Source organism: Uloborus diversus, chromosome 4, assembly GCF_026930045.1.
Source record: "Uloborus diversus isolate 005 chromosome 4, Udiv.v.3.1, whole genome shotgun sequence".
Lineage (NCBI taxonomy): Eukaryota > Metazoa > Arthropoda > Arachnida > Araneae > Uloboridae > Uloborus > Uloborus diversus.
Window position 1 is genome coordinate 100,348,664 of NC_072734.1, and position 27,721 is coordinate 100,376,384.

Genomic DNA, 27,721 nt, shown 5'->3' on the forward strand with positions numbered 1-27,721 from the left:
TTGGAGATGACGTCATTATTTTAGCCGGTGATATGCGAACGCAACCTATGTGAGTGTAACCAGTTATTTTTTGCTTTTTAGTTCCAGGCGTTTTTCAAGGAGGTTTTTTTAACTCAAAAACAATTTTTTGTTCTATAACTTAATGTACAAGGATGACACCCCCTCCCCCCCCCCCCGTCATTGCTGATTCTTAGTCAGAAGAGGAGAGACCATAGCTTTGCAATTATCTTCAACTTCTTTAAATGCAAAAGCATCGAATGTAATATAATGCATTATAAATGTCATCGTCGAACTAGATTTCATATTTATTTGCAGTGATAATATACCTGAAGCAAAATTATGGAAGACACTGCAAGTACAACAACTTCAATAGACGACAAAACTGATGATTATGGTGACTCAATAAATCGAGATGCCCTAGCTGATGGTTTAATGGAGCTTCTAAGACCATCAGTTGAACAGTTGGACGATCATGTCAAGCTTACTTTGTGAGTTCGATATTTTTTGTTTAAATTTTTCTTTGATATCAAATCATGTGAAAATTTTAAAAGAGTGACCAGGAAGAAATATTACTTCATTTGAATTTCAAGCTGTCAAAGGATTCTTTTAAGTTAGAACACGCCCCACCACATAAGATGCATTTTGGTTTCAGTGGGAGTTTATTCAAGAATAAATTATGAATTGTTTCTATTTTTTATTTCCTATTTTATATTACTAACTTGTATTTTCTTTCTTTTTCCTTCTTGCATGTTGCTTGAAAGCTTGTTTCACCCAGAGGCAGATACAGAAAACCATTTTAGGGGAGGTCATGCTGAAGAAGGGGTTTTAGGACCTCTTTTGTTTATTATTTTTATAAAAATATTTCTGGAAACAGGAATTGTTTTTTTGATGGTGTAAAGATGTGGGGATTTTAGAAAATGAACAAGTAAAACAGCTTCAAGAAATTTTAGATCATTTGGGTACATCCATTGTTACTCTTGTGACCATCAGAGCAAATTTTCATAAAAACTTCCTATTTCCGCAGTTCAAAATTTTTCTAAGATAAAATTGATAATTATTTATGAAACATACATTAATTTTTCTTTATAAAAAAATATAAAATTCATAGAAGAAAGTATTTTTCTTACCTACATTGCAAATAACATTTTTGTTACTCTTGTGACCAATAAAAACATTGCGTTTTCAAAATTGTGTTTAAAATTAGATTTCTGTGAATTATACAAGAATACTGGAAAAAACTGTTCATATTCCTAAAATATGGTTATTTAACTTTAGAAAAATGTAAAAATTGAAAATATTTAACAGCATTTCCATTAATTATAGCTGTTTTTGAAAAAGGCTAACCGTTACTCTTGTGACATTTTGTTCATAATGAAATTTCCCCTAAACGTGCACATCAATTATACTCAATAAAGACAATTAAATAGGTTTAAAGACATTTATTATTAATGAAGACTTTACAACTAATTCTCTCTTGATAAAATATAATAATGAATATGAAATGGAAAATTAAAATTATGCAAATTTATAAAATCCACGAGAATTTATCAAATTTGGAGCATCAGTATTGGCTACAATTTGGTGTCTCTTGTACCAAATACACTTGTCTTCTTCTTCAAATTTATACATTCCTTTCACTTTTGTGTGTATTAAGCAGTGTATTTTGAAATCATCATCAATTGCGTCAGTAATTATGCCATGAAATTGTTTCTCGTCATAGGTTACAATGACCCACTGTCCAGGTTGGAATTTCTCAACATCGGTTGAATTCGAGGTGTCATTATGAATTTCAGTATTATCAGAGTTATCTCTGTAATTCTGCTCATTAAATGAAAACTCTTTAAAAGAATCGTGTTGCGGATATGGCCTGTAGCAAATGCCATTGTTCTTGGCCTCAACATGATGAATTTTTTGAGTTCCTTTAATGCTGCTTAAATTTTGCCACAATGTTGACACAATCTCGCTGCAATTTTCAATATCTTCATTGGAAACATGAAGAATATTTATTTTCGTTTTTCCTTTAACAGTTTTCACAAAATCAAAAGCATTTCTTACAGTTACCCTTTTAGCTCTAACTTCATTCCAAACAAATCGTTTTGTTACAGCCCCGATTCCGTCAACGGCTCCTTTCCCATGTGCTGTTGCAAAGAATGTCCAATTACACTTTTCGAGGTTGAAATGTGATTTTAATGATATCATGTTGGTAAAGTTATATTTCTGCTTAAATTGACCAGCACAACCATCAGAAAATATCGAAACATTTTTTACTGATGGATTTTCTTGCAAATGCACTGCTAATATCTTGCGTAGAAATGCATTTACACTAAACCGATCATGTGTAATATTATCAGAAATGACAGCATATGATGTAACTTTGTCTTTATCGTGCCAAATGACAGCAGTAAAAACAGTTACTTGTGGATTTGACCAATGTGCTGATTGTATCTCGTCTTGATATAGGCAAGTGTAATTTTCAGCGAAATCAACTTGCATAACAATGTTTTCAGAATCTGTGTTATGCTTTGAAAAATTGAAGTAGTCTTGTGTACAAGTTTGAACAAATGTGTGCAGCAGGAATTGTTTTAGCTGTTTCTTAAGATCAACTAATGCATTAGAGATGGTATCTTCCACAAGAACTCTGTCGAAGCGTTTTCCCCAGGCAGTTTCAACTGTTTTCCATTGGTAATAGCTTAATATGATATCTGGATTGTCAATATTTACATCAAACAGTGCCTCAATTGTATCATCACAAATTGCACATTGTGAATTCATGCATTCATACGAAGAACTATCACAGCATATAGTGTTTATTAAATCCTTTGCAGATATGTCAAATGCAGACAGCACATTACCTACAACTTTAAGGAGTGTTTCAAAGTTTTCGTGGTATCTGCATATGCAGACATTCTGTGGGATATCTTTATATGGCAGGATGTAACTTGGTTTTAATGCGGCAAACGATGATTTTCCAATTTTGACGCCTGGAAAAGTTTCTTTAAATAAAGAGTAGGCTTCAGAAATTGTAAACAGTAAATGTCTTCTACAATTAATAAGGGCAGTAGTATCCTTTTTCTTGCGCCTGACATATGCGACTTTAGCTGTTGGATCTGGCCGACAATGTCATCACGAAGATAAAAGTCAGTAACAATCTTCTTAGTTTCATCATTAATGCCCTTCTTATCTTTATGAGAGTTCTTACTCTTCTGTGTAATTCCAGCATTTTCAGCTAATTGTTCAATTACTATTAACTTTTTTGTAGGTGATGTGGGCAGTTTGCTTTCGATTCGTTTCATCATTCTTCCCATAGCCTGTGGAGTTAGAGATTTTTTGCCTTCTTTATTATTCTTAAGCTTTGCCATTTCTCTACTTTTTCTTTTTCTTAATTTTGCTTTTTCTCTCGCTAAGGCTTTTGCTGATTCAGACGACATCATTTTGACTTTGTCATAATATGATTTGTTTTGTATTTTTCGCCTATCCAAGTAATCTGTCTCATTCTTGTGAGTTTCTCTCCACAATTTTTGGCGCTTAGCAGCACTTTTTCTTTTTAAAGTAGTTTCATCCATTAGCAAAAAATAATGGAAATGATTAATTGAAGAAAATAAAAATTGCAAACTTTTTGAACAATTCATTTATAACTCAATAATAGTTTGAAAAACAACCATGTGCTTCACACTAACAAAGTTTAGTTGTTTATTATGTATAATCTGTTTTTATTAGTGTTTCTAACTGTAAAACAAATTAAAAAAAAATATTGATAGATATTTCCTTTGTTAAAAATATTTCAATTTCATAAATAAATTGGTTAATTGCACATAATTGAAGTTTAAAATTACAAATGTTAGTTGTAGTGAGCTTTAAGCTAGTTGAAGAAGTTTTCTAATAAGAAAAGAAACAACTAAACTCTAAAAAAGTTGGTTTGTGTTTATGTTTTAGCAGTTTCATGTTTAATTGTAGTAAAGGCATCATGTGTTACTCTTGTGACACATGCATTTTGTTACTCTTGTGACAACAGTCTAGAGCCAATTATCCTCATAATATAAACAAAAAAATTATTGTAAAATATATCATATGTTATTAAGGCATAGAATAAAAAATTTAAAACAAAAATTATACATAGTTTTTTTTTTAGAATAACTTTTATATGTTTTGCGTTACTCTTGTGACCATAAAATAATATTTTTTCAGGTATAGATAAAACTGTAAATAAAAGTACATTTAAATTTTTAACTGTGTGGATTGAAATAATAAATAGCAAATTATTAATTTCAATATTTAATAATTTTTTTCTATGACAAAAAGTAGGAAATAACACGATTCAAAAAGTGCTATATTTTAATCTGAAATGAAATCAAACGGAAAGCTCTTGTTTCCCTGCTCACTATTGCTTTAGATTTGATCCTATGAAATTGAAATATAGAAATTTATATGTATGGACTCTTGATGATTAAAAAGATGTATCACACTTATATTTAAGCTAAAAAATATTTTTTATCAAAAAGGTTCATTTTTGGTGGACGTACCCATTTATATTACTAAGTGGGCGGATAAATAGGGTATGGCAGCTAATGTAGGGAAATGTCAAATGCTACACTTAGGTCAATAAATAAGCATCTAAGTTATTATTTACAGGGTTCAGTCATTAGTCGGGAAGAAAATATTATTGATTGATGTGTCTTAATAGATCAGGATTTCAACTTTAGTCAATAGTGCAGCATTGCAAGTAACAAAGCCTACAGAATGATTGGGTTTATCAATAGATCTATTTCAAGCAAATCTAAGATGGTTCTTTTACATTTATAAAAGATACAATTGAAATTGGAAAAACAAGAAACTAGGGGAACACCATCCTTTGGGATTGCAACTTTGTACTTTGAAGGGATGGGTACCTTTGTTGTATTTGTGCACAATTAGACAGACGATAAAAAATCATCAATATTCTAATTTGAAGGTTTCAAGTTTACATTGATTTCTATCAATCAATGTAACAATAATAAACAACTTGTTGCCTGTACACTAAATACAGGTGTTCATGCTTTGATAGTATGGAAAGATTTGTGAAACCAACAAAAAAAGATAAGAAGATAATTTCTTGCTGTCTTGTGCAAAAAAAATATGTTTGCTTCCCTGATTTGTGCCTTTTAGTCACATACAAATGAGAAATATTCCATCTTGTGCATCAATTGATTTTCCTACAGTTTCAAAAAAGTTCAAGACAAATCAGGATAAGAACACAAATTTAGGACAAAACCAGGACATTAAAGGGGGGAGGGAGTTTGAAGTGTTGGCGGAACCTGGGGATAAACCCGACGGATGAGACTTTACAAACTAAGACCAAAAACCCTATAGGGTCACCCTTCCCTCTATGAGTTTCAATAGTGCAGTTAGCACCATGACCCCCCTCTCCAGTGGGCATCTCTGAATGACTTTGGTGAGGAGAATTTATTGAATTCACTATGGACCAATACTATAAGTTTGAATACAATATTTTAATAGATGAAATACACTGCCAGCTCAGCCATTTCCAGCCGAGGACTGCAGTTTCATGCTTATTAGCACTCATCAGCCCGGCATAGGAAAGTGACTGAGCTGGAGATGGAAAATTGGTACATTGGTAATTTACTGAATTTTAATAGAGTATTAAATGGTATCTTGGGAAGTTTTATTATTTTGAAAACTTTTAATTTTAGATCACAGGCATATGGGCCCCCTAGAATGTGATTTTTAAAGGCATTACACAAAAAAATTCATCTCTCTGTAAAAAAAAATTCTTTTAATAAGCCTAGGTAAACAACTTTTGTTATAATTGTTTCAGACATTTGTACTTTTATTATAGATTTAACCTTATTTTTGCCAACATTTAAAATTTCTACTCCTCCTCCCCTCCCTTGAATATATCAAAAAGTAAGATTGAAACTGAAAGACAGGGGGTTTGTGGCGGCACGAAGTAGGAGACACCATATTATACAATCAAGTTTTAAAAATTCTTAATTTGATTACGGACGCTATGTTTTTAACCTTAATAACGTATGGAACAATGTTGTTGAGATTTTCTCATAATATATATGAAGAGTTAATAAAAATAAAATCCTTTTTTTTTCTATTATTTTTAGGATGAGTCAAAAAGAGCTTCGACAACAGATTGAGAGTTTGTCTGAAGGTATTTGTTTCAGTTTCCTTTTCTTCATCTTCATATGTATTTCCTTTATGCTTTGTTTGACATTTATTTTATTGTATGTAAAAATGGGTATACAAGTGTGACATTCAAGCTTCCCCCCCCCCTCCCCCTATTTTTAGCCTTTCCTAAAACTTTGGCAATTGTGTCATTATCTAGTTTAAAAAATATTTTTATTGTGAACTTTTTTTTTTATTTTTATTTCTTTCTTTATTTATTTTTTATTTCAATATTTTTTTCTTTCTTTTTCACGTTTTTCATATATTTTTTTCACATGTGTTTTAAAATAATTTTTCCTATGACATCATTTCTTAAAATCAAACATTTTCATTTATTATTTCCTTATTATATAATTAACTATAAAACAGTAAAAAATAAAAGTTTTAATAATGCCTTTTTTGGATCTTCATATTTGTTAATCAAGTGTAACATATATTCCTATATTTTAGAACCAAAAATGGCATTAAATAACTTTTTCTACCCGAAATAAATATCCAATCAGTTTGATTTTAACGCCATTCGAAAGTCCGCAAAAAATACCTATAGAGTTCATTCTCTTCCTTCAAATTAAAAAAAAAAATGACTGTAAAATCACCGGGAAAAAATTAAAAAGCACTTTTAAGCGTAATGGAACTCTATTTTCATATTGGAAAATTACCGTTTGCGCGATCTCATTTTAAATTAGCGTTCAGAAGATTGAAACTTGTTTTTTTCTCGGCTGGGACTAAATAAAATTTTGTTTTTGTTTTGAGGTAAAAATTTCCCCTTTTAATTATTATTTGCCGATTTATCTTCTTTCTTCTTCTTTTTTTTAATATTTTTTTAGGGTTTCAGTTGTACCTCAGAAGGGTTGCATTTAATATTTAATTTATTCGGGAATTTTTGATTTGCCGTTTTCTTTCTTTAAGAATAATTATTTTGACAGGAAATTTTACAGGTTTTTCCCCCCTAATTAAAGGCTGATAATTGAACATATGTCACTTGACATAACTTTTATTTTCAATGCAGACCGAGCAAAGCTGGGCAATGCAGCTAGTGTTACATAAAAGTGTCTCTAGCAAATAAATTAAGAAAAGTCCTTTCCTAATAGTGATGATGTGAAGTACACTAGGACCTCAATTATCTGAGCTAATTTTGACTGGGATTTGCCTTGGATGTCGGAAATTTCGGTTAATAGAAAATTTGTACAAAAAACTTGTCAGGATCCCAAATTTCAAAAAGTATCAATAAAAAACACAGTAGAATATTCTTAAAAGATGAAAATAAAGATATAAAAAGGTATGTTTTACAGTTAAAAAACTAAAAGCGGAAATAACTTGTAGTAAGTTTTAAAAATGCGATTAAATATTTTTACAATATCAAGTTTAATATAGAAAAAAACAGAAATTTCCGAAAAATATTTTTATTTTAAATTAAAAATTCATTATTTTATTAAATGTACATTCTGGTTTTTAAAAAAAAGGCATAAAACACCTGAACAACAGAGAAATGAAACGCTTCATCTTTCTCAGGGCTTACCTACATATGAAAAAAATAGACTTCATTATCGGCTCGGTTAACAGAAACTTCGGTTGATCGAAGCTCGGTTTATCGAGGTTCTACCGCACTGGATAGGATAGATAAGAGCACGAAAACTTTTACCAGGTATTTATCAATGTTTTCTGCACAATAGCAAAAAGTTACTGACCGTGATACGTATACTATAGAATATTTTTATGCATTTTAAACCTTTAAAACATTTAGATAGAGAATTTTCTCTAACAATTGCATAAATATACCTATTAAACACATATTTAAAGATTACTGTACCCTGTACATTTAAATTAATTAAATAAATAAGCAAAGCAATACTTCTTAGACTCACTTATCAAACAAAAAAGGAAAAGCTCTTATTATTTTGCACAAACTCACAAAAATTATGTAGCCATTCATAATGAGTAAAAATTGAGAATTCAAAGCTGGACGAGTTAGTCTTCAAAGTAGTCTAATAATTTTTATTTTCAGGATTTACAGAACTTAGTTCTGTACTGTTATGCATTGCAGAAAAAAATAGTAATTTGAAACAGTATAAATTTTGTATGATGAAACAATGTCTTGAAATTATTCATTTGAGAAATGCTTATGATGGAGTGAAATTAGGTTCATTTTCCTTGTGTAATTTGTATACGTAATGGAACCAAAAAAATTTCTTGCAAATAACATTTAAAGTTATTAATGTTGTTATTTTCACTTCATTTTTTTTTCTGTGGTTAAAGAATGAAAATAATAACCTCCCCAATAATTTCTTTATGTGCTTTATTTATAGTTAGCTGGTTAAGTTATTGTCTAATTTTTTACCCCTTTTCAAAGACAAACAATAAAAGCCAGATTTTAACAAAGATTGTGTCTCAAGTTTTAGAATAGGACTTTGGACTCCATGGTTAACTAGAAGAGCAACAGAAAGCTACTGCTTTAAATATATTAATAGGGTAGGTTCAGCTCATAGGGTTTCATGTGTAAGTCTCTAATAGGGTGTTCCAAAAAAGGCCCTTTTTAAAAAATTCCTGATTTTTATTGGTCCTACCCCCTCATTTGGTTCCATCTGAGTAAAAAATAATTATTGTGAAGTTTGAGCTCATAATTTTAACATTTAGAGGTAGCTCAACAGCCTCAAAGTTCCGGGTTTTACCATTTTTAACATAAATGCCGATAGAAATAAAATTGACGCTAGGAAAAGTATATAATTTATTTAATTAAAATTGCCAGCATTTTGTAAGTTAAAAATAATTACATAATAATAATATTTCAACAGTTATGTATATGGCTTTCCTTAGTACACATTACAAACCAGAGGCGTAGCTAGACCCGACTTTCGGGGGGGGGGGTTACTTCTTTTTATATATATATATATATATATATATATATATATATATATATATATATATATATATATATATATATATATATATATATGTGTGTGTGTGTGTAAACTTTTTTTAGTATTAAAAAAATAAGAGGGAGGTGAATCTTACATACTTTGGAATGGAGTGCCCCAAGTCCGATACTTTTGTCAAACAAAACAAAAGCAAAGAAATCTTTTTTTTTTAAATTTTTTTTAATGTTATGGAAAATTCAACTTTTTTTCTTTTCCCTCCATTTAATTTAAAGTGAAATTTTCTAGCAACGTCTTGTCAAAACCAGTCTATGCAAATCAGGGAGAAATCAAATATCTGATGAGCGTGTTCCGTTCATTTCAGTGTGACTGCTTAATTTAGAGGCTAATACACATCTACAAAAGCTGACATCCCTGAAAACTAATAGATACTTCCATATCCGCCTGTAAACTGGATGTTTGGCTTTCAATCTCGTCGGTGGTCAGACTATAAAGACTATTTTTACTAACTTGGTTTGCACTAAAAGTATGATTCATACTTTCATAATGAAATAAAATAAAAAAAGACTTCTTGAATTATAACCCGAAAAAATGAAATTGCTTTTCATATCGTTATATTTATATGTTGCTTTTTATGTATTTACATTTGTGCTAATTCTAAAGCAGTTAATAAAATTTGAATTAAAGAAAATTAGGGAAGAAATATAGACGGTAGAACGTGATTCGCTCAAAGCTGCGTACCATCTGTTCTCCTTTCAAGTTTTTATTTTTAATTTTATTAGCTGTAGAATTTACATAAATATCTATTTGAGAGAGCAACAGCCATTTTCGAGTGTTATAAACAGAAGTCTTTTTTATTTTCTATTTTTTAATGCGAACCAAGCTAACAGAAATAATCTAGGTTCATTTCATCATTTCGTTTTTAAACATTTTATTCATGTAATGCTATGCAGTTTTTCTCTTGAATTAAAATGAAATTACCTTTAGAAGGGTCCGATGGGACTAATGCTGCTTTGCAGACTGTAAATCGTTTTCTTCAGACGACGTTAACTTTCTCTTTTTAGAGCAATCCTTTTCGTCATTTTCATTTTTTTCTTTGGGTTAAAAAAAAACTTGTTATCGGTTTTGCTCACTTCTTTACGCAGCAACTTTCACTTAGAATGTACTATTTTAAACAGAACACGTTTCTAAAAGAATATGCAGTAAATACTGGCTGAAAAATCAATGTGATTGCAATGGATACTCTAGTTAGCAAAGGTAGTTTTGACTATGACCTATGACACACACGAAACCAAATCCAACAAAAACCTCTATCGTCTCGAATTCCGGTTATGCTATCATTTTCAAATTCGAAGCCCAGTGATCTTTAAAGCAGCATACAAAAACATTTTCTTCAATTCAGAAACAGAGGAATTTTCTTCAAGAGCTGAGGAGGCAGTGGAAAATACTGAGAAATGCGTTCTACGAATAGGCTTTCTAGGAAGATTAAGAAAAGGACAGTCGTTTCGTGCACTAAAGGGGTGAAATTCAGAGGTTTGACATGTAAGATGAACTTTTCAAGTTCATGGTTAAACGTCATTCAAGTTAAAAGCCATTTCGCTGTTATCTGGATTAGTATTGTTCTTTTGTTGCTCTCTTTCTTAAAATTGTGATTCCTAAGAAAAACGAAATGATAGGAGTGAAAAGAAAGTATAAGATTTTTTCAAGTGATAAAAAAAAGCAAAATCGTAGAATATTGGCCAAGTTAAATTTGCAGCAATTGCTAACCTCAAGAGGATAAATAATAAACCCAAAAAAAAAATAATAAAAAAAATCAGGGACCAAAAACCAATAAAAGACTTTTTCTTGAAAAATATATGCTTAAAGTTTCTTTTACTGTCAAAATGATTCCTTAAACTCGCAATAAAACACTTAATAATGTAATAAAGGAATAAATACCTAGCAAAACTAATGCAGAGTAATTTTAATCAAGGGCCCATATTGTCTTTAGTATCGATTTCAAATTTTCACCATCATATTCCAAATTTCTATAAAGTTTCTTAAAGCCCCCATATCTCCAGACCTCTTTATCTTGATTTTTTTTTCTTTTGTGTGAAATTCGAACTATACAGATTCGACTGTATGCAATATTCCCACAGCGCCGCTCATAAAATTAAACAAATTTAACAATTTGCAGAATCTGTGACAAAGAAAGGCTACATATACGTGGATGTAACAAATCAATCTCATTTCTAAACCGAAGGGTCAAATTTCACTCAATTATCAAAAAAATTGTCGCAGCAGAGGGAGGCGTCTTTATACTTGAGGGTCACTCATGGAGCAGATTTTCAATGGCATTGGGGGGGGGGGGTTGCGCGAAGTGAATTTTTGACATTTGTTACTCAGAAAAAAAGTCGTTTTGATTTTTTTCTTTTTCTTCTTTTTTTCCTTTTTCTTTTTTTTTTTCTTCTTTTTTTTTCTTTTTCTTCTCTTTTCTTTTTCTCTTCTTTTTTGAGACAAACGTTTCGGGGGGTTTTGTCCCTAAAACCCCCCCTTAGCTACGCCCCTGTTACAAACTCTGCTTTTTACATCCGGGATAAGCTCTTTAATGTTCTGCGACAACGTGCAACAAGAATTGGAATTGTTCTTCACTGCGTGTCATTTTTCCATTAAACTCTTTTATAAAGGCTATACCCCTTTCAGCATTATCATTAACCACTGATATTCCTTGAATAATCCATTTTGCTATCTTAAAATCCTCCTGAAGCTCCCAGATTTCTGGATCTACGCGAATGAAGGTATCGGGTAAATCCATGCTTTGAAAAAATGAAATTGACCCCTTTGTCATATAAAATGTTTTAGCAAAATCTTAGGGTGCTTCACCACATTATTTTTCCCTTTTACTTCATTCATCGCCTTCACCATCTGTCTTTTAATGCAGTGTGGCACTTTATTGGCAAAAAGGGCTAATGCCACGAGCTGTTCTGACAAAACCACAGGTGATTGTCAAATTTCTGCGTTGCAGTTTTGCTTATGTCTTCATCAATCTTTTTGTACTTCAATGAAGATTTCATTAAAATCGTTATACGCTGCATTTTGAGGCTTAAAAGCAGTCATCCAAGCCTTTAAATACACACGTACAACAAATATGCATATTTTTTGCAATTCCTTTTCTTCTATTGACGTGATGGTAAATTGAAAAGTAAACATTCGTATTTTGAAACAATACAAAATTTTGGACATCCATCTAGCATGATGCATAGTCCCAGGTGCTACAAATTTGATACCATGTGGAGGAGCTTTACCGAGAAATATTAAGCATAGTTCAAGACATTCTGGATAATCATCTCTCGCTTGCATGTCATGCGGTAATCTTTCAGCAAATACTATTGTATCATCCTTTACATCTGTCACTTGTGCTAAAATGTCCTTATTGTTGATGCTTATGATGTCTTTGTCTATAAATTCCCACTAGTCCTGGAATCGTTTAAAAAGAAGTATGTCTGGTGCGGCAGAAAAACCCAAACATTTATTAAACACTGCACCAATAATTAATTTCATAATGTGAAGTCGACATGGAAAATATAGTAACCTTTTCTTTAGTTTTTGCTCTAAACACGGGTACCCTTGCTTTCCCCGGTATTGACACTCTTTGTGTCAAAGCACATTGCAGAAACTTTGTCAATTAGGCCCCAGTCCTGCAAAGCTCACCTTCTTTATTTTTTTGTCATTGTACTTCTGTTTTTTTTTTTTCAATAACTTCCATTGTTAATAAAGTTTTTCTAACTTGGGCTGACAGTTTTGGGGTCTTTGTACGGGTATTCTGGCTTTCTGCCAAAATTTTGTTATTTCTTCTATTGTATTTCTTGAAGATTCTCTTACGGTTTTCTTTAATTCAATATGGTTATGAAGAAACACCCAATGCCATAAGAATTGAAGGTAGTTTACTACCTGTCTTAGGGTATGCCCACTTATGGTTGAACTAAGAAGATAAACCTCTGATTTTGATCTAATTGATGTATTTGCCATGCTCAGTTATTTTAAAGTAAAGAGACATATGCATTTTAAAAATAAGTGCAAACTGCTATTCCATCAGTGGGAAAATCAAAACCAAAACAATTAAGAATACATACATAAGCAACAACAAGTTGAAAATTTATTCGATCACGACTGTTAAAGGAATAGATTTTATGTATTTACTTGTATTTACAAAAGTATTTTCATAATGGCTATTGTTAAGTCTCTATATAAAATAGCAATTTTATAAAGCAATTGTTTTCTTGTTAATAAAAATAGCAATTGTATTTTACCTCAGTGAGGTCAGTGGTCGTGTGTCGTACGCGTTCTATTCAGCAATCATGAAAACTTTATCTGCGTTGAGCTACCTCTAAATATTATCGAAATGTTTTCAAATTTTGTCTGATGTACTTTTTAATACATTGGAACAAAATGGGAGGGTAGGACTCAAAAAATTTTCACCTTCGAAATTTTGGACCACCCTAGTCTCTAAGTTTTTCCCAAACCCACATTATGGCAAAAAGGGAAAGCTCCCCAAGATAAAATATGTGAAAAGTTTGAATTTGATTTGTTGTTCAGATTGTCGTTTCTTAAAGTTAACTATTAACGTTTACTTATATTAGGATTTTCAGTTTTTTAGAGTTTAGTTCTTCAAATCCTTAATCAAAAAAGTGAGTGTAAAGCTAGATTTGCAATTTCTCTTTCGTTTCTTTAGCCATTTTGTATTAGGCATTTTGAACACTTTAATGTGCTATTTAAATCTTTTTCTTTCAGAACTTAGGCAAATATCTGAAACTTACAGTTCCATGTTTGACCTTGATATGTATGTTAAGAAATTGATGAATGCAAAACGAAGAGTGATGCTTGTGAATAATATCCTACAAAATGCTCAGGTAAATGAACTGATTAGACACATAAGAAATAACTGCATGCATTTTTTAGATTTATAAGTACAAAGAATGGATTGAAACTCATTTTTTACCAGTTTTAGTTATTTTTTTAATTATCATTTAGAATTGTCACTTAAAAGTCAAAGGAACTGTCAAATATTGCTGAAAAGCAATATTTTCTGATTCCATATCCTGATTCTTTTAAGTAATGCTGTAATCTCTAACATTTTTGAATTTAACATTCAAACATATTTGATTGTTCATAAATGTGTAACTGTAGTGAAACTTAGCATTCATTGTGTATCAACTTGAAGTGTCACAATTATGTATGAATATTTTCAATTTGTCTTTTGTTCCAAAGTTTTTATAAAAATAGTGCTACTAGGGGGTATCTCAAAAATTCGTAAACACTTGCAAAAAATTTAAATTTTTCTTGTCAAAGAAAAAAAAACTCCACAAACATTTTTCCAAAATGCTTAAAAATTTTATTTTTAGCAAGGGTTTACAAAGTTTTAGAGCAACCTAGTACTAATTTTATTCCTTTCACAATTCTAACCAGGAAACATCACGAGTTCAGTAATCATGAAAAAAGTTTAAAATGGTCGCATTCGAAAGAGTATCTTTAGAAAAAAATTTGACCCAAATATTGTGTGCCCTCGTCCTTTTGTTTTTGAGATATGGGGGGTCAAAGTCTGTCGAAATCTTACGAAAATTCGCCAAATTTAAAGACTTGGCAAGAAATGGAAAATACCACGTGATTTCATCGCCTGCGTCTAGCAAGACTCTCATTCCCATTTCTGGTCATCTGCAAAGCGCGTAAACGATGTTTCGAATTAACCCTTTACTTGTGTGTGTAAAATTAAAAAGTAACTATGAAGCCTGTAAAATGGAAACTAGAGAGCTTTATCCAGAGGAGCTACAATTTTATACCGAAATTGAACGTAGGATTTAACTTTGTAATCGTGATAATAATGCATTTCAGAATTCAAGTGCATTTCAAGTGTGTTTTACTTAACTAATTTAAGTTTGTACTATTGTTATGAAATGTGTTGTAAGTAATTAATAATTATGTACGAGAATTAATATGAATAAGTAAAAAAAACATGCTTATTAAAGCTTATATATTGAAAATAAAATGGATAGTTTTTGATGTTGAAAGAAAATGATCCTGGATTGTAGTATCCCAGCTCTTATTTATTTTTTCAAAAGTTATTATCATTCATAAAGTTTTATTGTCTGACCACTGCTAGCGAAAATTTTTAATTTAAAATCGAAAAAAATAATAATTTAAAAAAAAGAAAACAACGGATAGAAAATGTCAAAAATGTGCACAGCAAAACTAACGATGTCGAAAATTACTTCACAACAGATTCTTATCAAAAATTTTATAGTCTACGTTCATTACAACAACCCCTGTAGTTCGAAAAAGTCTGTCACTGTAACTGAAAGTCGCTATAACGTAAATGCACATCATATTGCATGTTATTTAGTCATTTTTAAAAATACTGAAGTCACTTTTACCAATTATGTTTCACGTTAAAAGGGAATTCAAATACGAGAAAAATAAAAATTAATACAGTTTCTTTTTTATTTGACTTGTTAGAGGGCTTACACATAACTTGAAAACGATACACATAACGAAAACACACTGGAAATAACTGACAGAAATCGTTTTTTTTTAATTTGAGAACATGGTTTGAAATCTTTAAAATTGTCGTTTTCTTCGTATTTAGATACTGTTGAAGACTTCAAATTTACGACTTTTCAAAAAGAAAAAACCCTTTAAAGTGTGTTTACCGTTTCTCTACGGTTATCATATTTTTTTCAAAACAGTTTCATCATCGAATAAACTCTTTCAGTGTAAATATTTCACCCGCAGAAGCATAAAAGTTTTAAACATCAGTTTTTTAACAGACAGTTTTAAGAATAACAAAAAAGTTTAAACATTGAACGATATATTCAAATGTATTCAGTTAATACGTTCTATTGGATGCTAAAATATCATTACATCTGTGGAATTTTAAACGAGATTTTGTGCTTGAACCCTATGACAGATCGGTCGCAGTAATAGGAGGTCGTTCTTGTTGACTGCAGTTAGGAGCGCACTGATGGGAGGTCACTGTGACCTCCCAAAAATTTTCCTTATTCGACAAAGTTCGTCTGACAGTTCGGCAAATTAGAGGACATAATTACAATTTTTTAACTCCCGAAAGTCACTTTTCACACATTATTATTTGCACATACTCGTATTTTATCGCTCGGCAAAATTTGAATTTTCTTTCGGTAAATTGAGAATTTTTGCTTTCCCAAAAGTTTGAGCTCGGGGAACCTCTCACTGCAGTATATTTTAATTTGCTTTATTACTACAGTAAAATGTCAAAAATCAGAACAAATTAGCTTTGCACAGAACCTAAAAGAAAAAATAATTAATACTTATGAGAACCTTGTTTAGAAATAAAATATATTTCACCAATAATAATATCCACGAAAACTAGTGAAGAAAAATCTACTTACATCTACTACTACTACCTAAAATGCTAAAAGACATTTTTATCTTGACCTTCTCCATAACATTTTACAGAGGGGAGGTTCAAATTAAATTATTCGAGAAAATTACTTTTAGTTATTTGAAAAGCAACAAAAGACATACCCACATTCACATTTCTGTAGTTGGAAACAAATGTTTGAAGGAACTCCCCTTGGGGTCTAGGGGATTCGTCAAAAGAAAATATGATTTGAAGTCAATATACATTATATTTCCATTGTTTTTACAATAAAATAAAACAAATATTTCGGGCGGTGGCGTTTTCCCCTATACAGTTGCACGTTAATATCCCGGAACACAAGCCCCTAAAAATTTCAATGCCGCAGTCTGTGCCACGACACCCCACGCCATGTTAGTCACCCCGAGTAAAGAATTAATGCGCTATTTCTCACGCGCTTTGGTGGTGACCAAATATGGAAGCAAAATGTCTTGTCAGATGCAGATGTTGAATTCGCGCCGTACCTTCCATTTCTGAACAAAACTCGCTAAATTTGGCGACATAACTAAAAATTTCGGCAATTTTTAAGACCTCATATTTCGATAACGTGGTCACGAGGGCACGTAGTTTCAGTGCCATAAACATGTTTTCCAATGCTCTTTCCAATGCCACCAATTTGGAATTTTTTTGAATTTCCTTGATCGCGATGTTTCCTGGTAAGTTTCTTTCTCGAAAAGAACAAGTTCTTTCAATTTTACAAATCAATGCTTTAGCTTCCTTCTGACCCAAAAAGGGTTCCACTAATTGAAAATGTTTTTGAAAAATTACCCTTCAAGTGCATTGAACCCTCTCTTGGCTTGAACAAAGAAATGTAATTCCTTACTGCTGAAAAATTACACATTTGTTTGCCAGCCAAAAAATTCAATCCTGATTACTGAAACTATGGACAAAGTTTCAAACAAGCAATAATATCAAATTTGCTAAGTACAGCAGTTTCTCTCAAACTTTCAACACCTAACTTTTGCAATAATGCTGAGTACCGTTCATCCAATAAAGAAAATTATAAGAAAAAGAAATAGGTCCATTTCCCCATTACCAACTCTCTTTTACCTCAAATTTAATATTGTAATGGTAGCACTCTCTTTATCTAGTGCACAGTGCAATGAAACTTATTTGCCTTGCAGTGATGAGAAAATTTAAAGCAACAAATACAGGGTGTCCTGAAATAGACTGACTGTTTCAAAAATTTGTAACTGAAAGAGGGGCAATGATAAAAAAAAAAAAAAAAAAAAAAAATATTGCAAAGAATTCATGCTGTGATGCGTAAATTTTTTCTCTGTTGCACATTTTAGTTCAAAAATGTTCCATGAGATGGAGCTTCATATAGTCAGCCTTTAAATCAAAGAACGATAGAAAATTACAGTAATTTTTTCAAAAATTCTTTTAATGGACAAAATTGCATAACATAACAATATTTTCAAAATGTCTACCATTGATTGCAATCACATGTCACAATCAGAACAAAAAGAAACTAAGTATGACTACTTCCTATTTCTCCAAACATTTGCAACAAAAAGAGCTGTGCATTCAAAAAATTGCCTTTGATTTAATTCATTGGTTGAGTGTTTTAATAACACTGAAAAAAAAACCTTCAAAATGCTTCTGACACCATTCTTGCTGATTTTTATGTAAAATAACCCCTTGAATCCAAATATGATCATCGTTTTCCTTCCAATCCCCCCCCCCCCATATTTTGGAAATGGTGCCACTATCCCCCCCCCCCCTCCCAGTTTTGACTGTTTCATAGCCATTAGTTTTATTTGAAGGGGAACCAAACATTATATTATATCAACCACTAGCTGTACACACACTGCTTTGCCCATAGTAGAAGTTAAAAAATCATTTGGTTTGCCTGTATATTTACAAATAATGGATGATGAATTTCTCTCCTATTTGCTATGTTCATTTGTTTGCCCACATTATGGTAATTTGCTCGTAAACGTAATGATAATTTACTTTACCCCGTTATGATAATTTACTCTACCACATTATGATAATTTACTCTACCACATTATAATAATTTAATCGTGCATGTTATGATAATTTGCTTGATAAAATGTTGTTAAAATTTGAATAGAAAAAGAACACAATCAAATTTTCGAAAAATCGCTTTGATGTGTTTATTTCTATGCTACAAACTAATTCTGTGCCAAATTTCAGGAAAATCAGTCGAACGATTAGGCGCAAATGTGCATAACAGACATACAGAGACACAAATTTTCAACTTTATTACTAGTAAAGATTAATACTCCTTTGAGGGATTAGGAAACTGAAAAGCCATTATTACCATTTAAATTTCAATATACGTATGGAAATAATATTAAGCCTCAAATAAAAGATATTGCATCTTCTAGAGAGGAAATTAGATATTCATTACATTTTAATGATTCCTCTGATGATGAAGTTATTTCTCCAATCACTTTTCTAAGTTTTGAACTTCTTATTTACAACCTTCCGAAATTGGTAGGTATGTAATTTGAAAAATCATTTCATTTTCCATTAATCCATTTTTAGTTTTTATAATGATATAACAGTATAAAATTATCATTTTGAAAAAGTTGGCTGGTATGCATTTATAGCAGATTTTCAATACCAATACAAATGTGATGATAAACAACAGGTTCTGAGCTAGGCTGGTCCTACTCAATTTGTCAGTCCTCATTGGAGATCAGTGGCTCTTATAAAACTTTCTACCCCTCTGCTCTGGCCTCTTCTGTTAAGCTGGTCCTAGTAACCTCAACTCTACTGAAAATATATTTTTTCTTAATCTCCATGATCTGGAGATTTGTATAGCTAAAAACACAAAGTCCTGCCTTCCATGCAAAATTCAGCCCATCAAGATCCTTTATTTTGAGAAATTTAAACAACTGAATCAAGTTCTCTCTTACTCTCACTTTGCTCAAGACAAGCCATGTTAAGTTGTCTGGTATCATAATCTCCTTTTGTAGCCTGGGGTGGGTTGTAGTCCCCGACTAGGGTAGTTCGAAAAATTCTTTTTTTTTCATTTCTGAATCGCGTTACCTCTCAAAAGTTGTAGTTTGGTATCCTCAGTTGGAGGGAAAGAAAATCTAAGTTGACACCTTCAGTTCACTCACATGAGGATGAAAATTTGAAAAAATATGCAAAAAATTGAATTTTTCAAAAAATAAAAACATATATACACCTTTGTTTGTGAACATTGCAATACCACAAAGGACCTATGCGAGTGAGCTGAAAATTGCAGGAAATGTAAAGTAGAGCATGATATGCAAATGATTAGAATTGCAGACCGGTAGTGCATGCGTATGCTGAGCAGCGCCCTCTGAACGGCGGATCAAACCGCATATAAATAGATGGCTGTAGCGAGGCGTGTATGATTATCGATGGTTATATGCTAGAGTAAACGTTAACTGAACCTTTACTATGCCTCTTTGACGAAAGAAAGCAAAATTTGAGCAAATTTCGGAGTCTGAGCGGGGCAGAATCGTTGGCCTTTGTGAAGCTGATTGTCTCATCGTGCAGTAGCCGCTCGTGAGTAGCATAACAGCAGCACAATCATGTGTGTTTGGAAGCAGTGGACGGACGAGGGTCGGACAGCTCGGAAATTCGGGAGTGGACCCCGAAATGTGACGTCAGCTCGCGATGACAGACACCTGCTGCGTATGGCACTGGCAGACCGCACAGCTTCTTCTAGACAATTGGCAGCACAGTGGTCAACAGCTACAGGTGTTTCATTGTGTGCTTCATCCGAAGACGTCTGCTGCAGCATGGGCTGCGAGCAAGGATTCCTTTATACAGGATTTCTCTCACACAAAACCATCGCCACCTGCAGCTACAATGGGCCAATGTGCATGGGAGATGGCGTGCTGATTGGCAGCATGTCTTCTTTTCTGACGAATCCCGCTTCAATTTGTGGCACCATGATGGCCGAATTCGTGTTAGGCACTATCCCGGTGAACGGCACATTCTGGAGTACATTATCGAACGCTACCAGTGGACAAACACCCGTAGTTATGGTCTGTGGTGCCATAGCATATCATGGACGATCACAATAGCTACAAATTGTGGGCTATTTGGACAGTACTCGATACATAAACAAAGTTTTACAGCCCCAAGCTATTCCTTTCCTGCAAGGATTGCCAGGGGCTGCAGGGCCGTATTTAGGGGAGGGCAGACGGGATTACTGCCCCGGGGCCTCCACAACAAAGGGGTCCCCCACAATAAAATTTTTACAAAATATCCTAACTTTCACGGGTCAGACAATTTTGCGCTTTTTCTCCCAGACTTTTTTTTTTTTGTTTTTCCACAGAGAATGCTTGCACAAAAATAATATTATTATTAATATAACTATCAATAATATTAGTATCGGATATTTTCGAAAATATGATGCTCTTTTCGAGCCTTGATTAGGGGCCTCACTCCTTCGTTGTCCCGGGGTCTCCACACTTCCGAATCCGGCCCTGAGGGGCTGTATTCCAGAAGGATAATGCCCATCCACATGTCGCCAGGACTGTCAAATCCTATCTTGATTTGCAACAGGTACCTTGCTTCTTCATTGGCCTGCATATTCCCCGGATATGTCACCGATTGAACATGAGTGGGATTTCGTTGGGCGGCGTCTCGCTCGTGATCCTCGTCCTGTTGCTTCGACAGACGAATTTTGTTTGCACATACAAACAATATGGAATACTCTTCTGCAGGCAGATATTCATGCCTAGGGTTGAGCCAGTGGGACCAACAACATTCTCAAGAGTTTGGGGCCCTATGAAAACTTCTAGATAAAGGAATATTGGAGTTTTATTTTTATTTATTTTTAATATTGGATTATTATTGTGTATATTTTATTCTGTATATTGATTTTTGGAACAAAAAAAATGCAGAGTTATGAAATGAATGTAAAATATTCCAGGGCTGCAAAGTTGGAGGGGGAAAATGATCAACTCTGGGAGTTTTTGAATCTTCAACTCCAACTCCTTTGTGCCAAAATCAGTCCGACTTCGACTTCGCAGGCACTGGCAGTTTCTGACTTAGAGGGAAAACGACTGACTCCGATTCTTAAAAATTTAAACCTTCGGCTCTCTATGCTGACACCTTTATCCCAAAATCAGCCTGACTCTGCAGCCCTGAAATATATCACTTGGCATATAGTACGATTTTTCTCAAGTCAGCATTTGTGTAAAGTAGACAGAGCAACAGAATTTAAAGAGACAGTAAACACGGGGCAGCACTGGACCAACTACTATCTTATCTACTCTTACTAAGAAATGAAAAAGTGTTTTTCTTTTGGGAGGGGGGGGTAGTTTGCTGATTGTCTAAAACGAACGAGGTCTCCAACCTACGTCCCACGGGACGCATCCGGCCCAAGAACAGATTTTGTATCAGTGACTGAATAATATAAACAGCGGATGAGATAGACGTACTGGTGGGTATATTGGTATGGTGACAAACGTCACCAAAACAACCATCATCTACCTGCCTGAATTGAAAGACCCTTTATTTTAAAATTTAACTAATGGGAGGGGGATGCCAAAACATGCCATATTCAGCTCTTTGCTGCATCCAGCAAAAATTTTAAAATCATGGTACTCATTTTTCTGTCTAATATTGATTGAGATAAATTTTGTGACTCACATGTTTCCATATCTTGCTATTGATTTAATACCGAATTCATTGTTTTTTGGAAATTCTTCTGTTGCTTGCTTTTATTTTAAATCTGATGCATGCTGTCAATCTGTTTAGCACGAGTAAAAAAATGTTGCTTTAGCTCTTCTTTTTTGTTTGCTGCCCTTCTTGTACTTGAAAAAAAAAATTTAAGAGAAATTTATAGTACATATTAAACTTAAAATAGGTGTTTCTTACAAAGTTCGAACAATTTCTGTAAAACCGTACAATTAAGTATTAAAATGTCAGAGACTGGAAAGTGCAAATGAAGTGTTTTGAATAATTTTAATTGTTCTCAACTCCCTGAAAATAATTAAATGAGTCTTTGAAATTTCTTGAAAAGTGCTTCAATTTTATTTCTTATCAAGTGCATAAAATATAAATTGTCCGAATCGACAAGATGCTACTTTATCAATACATGATTTCTAAAAGTGTACACCATTCCTTTTAAAACATATTTTACTCTTAATCTTTTCTTTAAAAAAAAAAAAAAAATTCAGTGCTGTGTTTGTCGGTGGTTTGGAGGGATGGGGGATCAAAAACTTAACTTTACCGAAAGCAGATGTGAGCAAGTGACACAAAATGTGTGATCTTTTCTTTTTCCTCGGTCTTCTTCTCCGTCAGTTAATGCCAACGATTTGTCAAACCAAAAAACAATTTTTATTTTGAACCATCTTAAATTGTTAAATAGTGTATGACTTAAAAAAAAAAAATAATTTTCCCTTTTTTCCCCTGATATTTTTGTAGTTCCAAATACCCCTTATATGTCCTCAAAATGCAGAATTATACATATATATTTTCAAAATTTTCTCCAGGGGAGAAACCCCTGAACCCCCTAAAATTGCAGATATTCTGTAGCCCCCTTAAAGAAGGTCCCTGCATCACTCTCCTGTTGCCTTGCCTCTTTCAAGATCAATCATAAAAATGACAGCGGGAGAATTAAAAAGAAGGAAAATAATGAAATGAACTACATGGCTTGATGTATCACAGGGAAAAGACACACATAGTCAGAGATGAAACTTAAAAAGTGGCCTGTTTTGCCTTTGAGTTATCTGGACTGCAAAAAGGGGCCCACCCATATCTAAAATAGCTTAGGGGCCTGCTGTCTAAATATGGCACTGTATTTATGTATATGTATATATATTTAATTATGTGTGTGTATGAATTTGGCAACTTTTATCATTAGAGTCTGCAATTTGAGAATTCTGCATCCCTCCCCCCCCCCCAAAGGTAAGAAGCTCGACACGTCCCTGCACATGTCACTGTTTTTCATTAGCATATTTTGATATCACACTTCTTGTTACTTCCTCCCCCCTGTCACCAAGGCCCCTGAGAGCCAAGGAGGGTCCCTTGTCAGTTTCGTCGCCAGGCCCCCCTATAACTCGCCAAACTTATCTTTATAATTCCAAGCTGGGATTCTAGTTTCCACACTAGACTGTCTTGGCCTCTTGTCGGCCTTGCCTGTCACAAACTTACAATTTCAAGGCTCCACTTTCCCCTCCTTCAAAGCGTGACATTTTCAGATGACTCCTTATAATAATTTTGATTTATTGTAAATTGACTATTTGCAATTGGCCCTCAATAGCCCACTTTATGTTGTTATTGTCACAAAACATAGTTTAATCAGTATCTTATATTTTACATCAAATTAAAATGAGAGTATTAAACTTATTTTTACTTTCAGGAAAGATTAAATCGACTGCATCAGAGTATCGCCAGAGAAACAGCTAAAAGAAAAGCTCTGCTTGAAACGAGTCCTACAACAACTCAGCCTTCACTCTCAAGCACTTGAGCACAGCACAATATATGTGTAAATATTCTGTAATTTTGATTTCTTCTGAGATCATATCTGTATTTTTTGATGCTGTGTTGATTAATAGCTAGGCATTTCATTATTGTGTTTTTGAAGTTGTAAATAAATCTAGAGTATGTATTGTATAAATTGTTGTGGGAAAACAACTTAAAAATTCAAGCTGTAAGAAAAAAATTGAAATGTCAATTAAGATGGAACAGATTCACTATTAATTTGCTTAGAAACCAGGGCTGTGCAGTTAGTAGAAAAATGATCAATTCAGACTCCTGAAATTTTAAAATTGCAGAGGTAATTGAAAGAATGAAAGTATTAACATTAAAATGTGGTTATTTAAATTTATAAAGCAGAAAAAAAAAAGGAAGTGCAAAAACACAATGATCGGATAGGGATTCACTGAAGTCCTGAGAAGCACTGAATTATGTAAAAGCTAAAAAATAAAAAAGGCTTTCTCAAAATTTTACTCACTTTTTATTTCAACAAAAAAATTCTGCACAAATAAAAAAAAATGTTTGTTATAAAAAAAATCAGTGTAAAATCAATGTATGTAATCACATATGTATGTATGAAAAAGTCTTATCCATATTTATAGCATGTCAGTAAATTAGAAAGTAATTGAATATTTATTCATGAATGAATAATATTTATATAATACATACCACTTGAATAATACTTATAAAAACCTCTACCCTCCCCATCCCTGTCAGAAAAATGTTTACATAACAACAAAGTGTGCCAGAAACTAGAACTTTTCAAACTTTGTCGGACAAACATAGCAAACCTTTATCATAACTTCCTTTTTAATTAAAAAGGGGAAGGGGGATAAAGCAAGGTACCAATCATTTACTTAACAAAGCTTAAAGTAATTACTTGAAAGTTGTTTGCATTTTCTTTGTTTTAAATTCTTTATTTTAAAAAGATAACTTTCACAAGCTCACATAATTATTAGCTCTAAACAGAATTATTAGCTAAATGAACATGATCTAAATTTTTGTTCACTTTTTTTAAGCATGTATTGAAGACATTCGTCTGAAAATTCTTACTGTATTATTTTTATAAAAAGAAATCAAAAACTTAGCTTCTCAAAAAAGCAAATTTTGAATTTTAACATTGAATTTGTACTGGTTGTAATTGTTCTACCAGAAAAACACTTCTAGCTACTTTTTTACCCAATTTGTATAACATTTTAAAATGATTGAATGTATTACTTAAAAAAATGCTCTAACAGTAAATACTTAATACAGAGATCTGTTTAATGATTTTATGTGATATAATGATTTTTATTAATTGGTTGGATGAGCTTAAGTATTGTTTCCAGTTGTACAATTTAATTATGTTTGAACATTTGAAAATACATTATGGGATCCCAAATCCAGAAAAGCTATCCTTTCCGGACTTCAAAATTTTCAGAATTTTATATAATGACTCAAAAAATAGCATCCTATTATTCGATGTAATGCTCATTTTTCAAAATTTTGCTTTTTGTTCACTCTAAATTTCTTTACTTTCTTTAATAGTCTTCATGAAAGCCTACTTTAGTACTATGCAACAAAGATCCTTTAATTTATTGCCAGAAAAAAAAAGTTGGAGATAATTTGTATCAACCTAGATTTTTTTTTATCGTTATATATAAAACATATATAAATCTATACAATAAATAAATCAAATTTATGTTAAAAATAAATTCTTATTTTTTCCCAATATGCTTTTAATTGTATACTAATAAGAAGACAAAAAGAAATATCGCTCACTGAAATATGATGCAAAAAGATTGATTCACAATTACAGCAGTGCTAATGTTCCGCATTGCACAGGGAGTCGATGAAAAGTAAGCTGTAAAAACTTGGTTTTCAGCAAGTAATAGTCGGTTAAGATAAATACTTTTGTGCTAAAAAGTAAAATGAGAAATAACAACGTCAAAAAGCACAAATTGCAGATATTTTAATAGTCGGTTGTGAAAGATTTTAAGCATACAAATATTTTTTTATTGGCAAAAAAAAAAAAAAAAAAAAATTTAAAGAAAAATGCTTTTTTTTTTTTTTTTTGCAATTATCTCTTTTCTTAAGAACTGGCATGCCCACTTTGAAGTAACATCCATTTGTTGTAAATCTTGGTTGAGAAAAATATTTTAGAAAATTAGCCATTTAATAAAAATTTGCTTTTATTTAATCAAAGCTTATTACAACTTAGAGTTTGAGTATTTTAGGGCAAAAATTATTTAAATATTTCAATATATTTGTGCATAGTAAGCTTATGTATGAAGGATTGATGAAAATTTCTTCAAAATTTGTACAGAATGACTGATAAAAATCATTCCGTCCTTTTAATGATATTTTCTTGTAGTAGCTAAGTACCGAGGTTATGATAGAGAGAGGCTTTATAATGGAGCACTAAGAACTTAAACTGACATATCTGAAAATGTACAAAGTATAGGCTTTGTTTATAGTGTAGTAGATGTGTAGGTAAATGTTTTTTCATTCGTCAAAACTTTGTTTTATGGTTAAAATTTTAGATTTTATTACAAAAAAGCTCCCAAAAAATGTTTTATTTTTTCTTCCTACTGTGGTGTATTAATTATTTTTTAAAAATTAGCTGTGACGTTGTTTTACTGCTTTTAAATTAAAATTATAAGTTTGTATTACTTTAATCTTTTTTTCTGTTGTAAATTTTTAAGATAATACAGTAGAGTGTCTCGAAAATCCAAGGTAATTGGGGCTCGCGCCACCTCGGATTACTGCAAACTCGAATTATCCAAAAAATTCTTTGGACTACATAAGGACATGCGCTGTTTACTTTCTTACGCTCTGAAAAGGAAACGTCTCCCGAAAATGTATCACTCAAATATCAACATAAGTTTATGTTTTAATTAACCCCAAACGAGTATTGATTAGTTTTTTCTTGATATCCACACGTACTTGTGTGCAAACTTGTAGGCAACCAAAAAAAGTCGTTTAATCGTCCGTGAATAAGTTGTGATGAGTTTTGTCGTGATATTTGTGCCTATGTGTGAGCGTACGTACGTACCTCACATAATACAATAACGTTAGTCATAGATGGATATACGCATACATAAGCTTTGTACAGCGTCAAGTTTTGCACTTACTTTTTTAATTGCAATCGAATATTCCAAAAGAGCTCTTTGTTTGTTCTTTGAGGCAAAACGTTTTAATTTCAAACTTTTTTGTGTTAACCTACATCCTACTTTCTCAAAGGCATCTCTTAATCCATCTCCAACAGTCAATGAATATTTCATGCCGCTAGGCAAGTGTTGCTTGACATATACCTTTCAATGTCTTTCTATTACCTTTTTGTATGTTGATAAAAAAGTTCTACATAACAAAATAATCAAATTTTCAGATTAAAACATTTTTTGTCGATAAAAAGTATACCTTAAAAATATTAACAAAGCACCTCGAATTAAGCAGAACTTCAGACTTTTGAGACTCGGATTTTCGAGACTCTTACTCTAAAAATTACTGCAATGGTATATCCCTTTGATTCAAAGAAATTTGCTGTGTTTTAAAAGTTGGTTTTAAGAATTCAAAACTTCTTAATATTTGGTAATTGCTCACTAAAAAGCAGAAATTTTGTGAGTTGTATGCCAAAAAAAAAGTGAGAATTTTCATCTGATTTAACTTTTTAAACCAAAATACTTAAACCATTCCACTTGCTCTGTATATTTCTGTTACATCTTATTTTTATACAGCATTCCTTTCAATTTACCTTTTGCCTTTGAAAAACTATAACCTGTTTAATGTTTATTTAATAAAATAATTTAAATCAAATTATTTTGATAAT

General features: G+C 32.1%; 1 protein-coding gene across 1 annotated transcript; it reads left to right on the forward strand.

Moving 5' to 3' along the window:
* The first annotated feature begins 265 nt into the window (after positions 1-265).
* Positions 266-27,667, forward strand: LOC129219935 (SNARE-associated protein Snapin-like). Its single transcript, XM_054854251.1, has 4 exons — positions 266-488; positions 6,111-6,157; positions 13,815-13,933; positions 23,798-27,667. Exons 1-4 carry the CDS (start codon positions 340-342, stop codon positions 23,903-23,905), a joined length of 423 nt encoding a protein of 140 aa, XP_054710226.1. The 5' UTR covers positions 266-339; the 3' UTR covers positions 23,906-27,667.
* The last annotated feature ends 54 nt before the right edge of the window (positions 27,668-27,721 follow it).

Excerpts from the sequence above, each read along its gene's own strand:
- LOC129219935 (XM_054854251.1), top strand. The coding sequence starts at position 340 with ATGGAAGACACTGCAAGTACAACAACTTCAATAGACGACAAAACTGAT. Across the intron at positions 6,158-13,814 it reads GATTGAGAGTTTGTCTGAAG|AACTTAGGCAAATATCTGAA; the intron begins GTATTTGTTTCA and ends TTTTTCTTTCAG. Across the intron at positions 13,934-23,797 it reads ATATCCTACAAAATGCTCAG|GAAAGATTAAATCGACTGCA; the intron begins GTAAATGAACTG and ends TTTTACTTTCAG.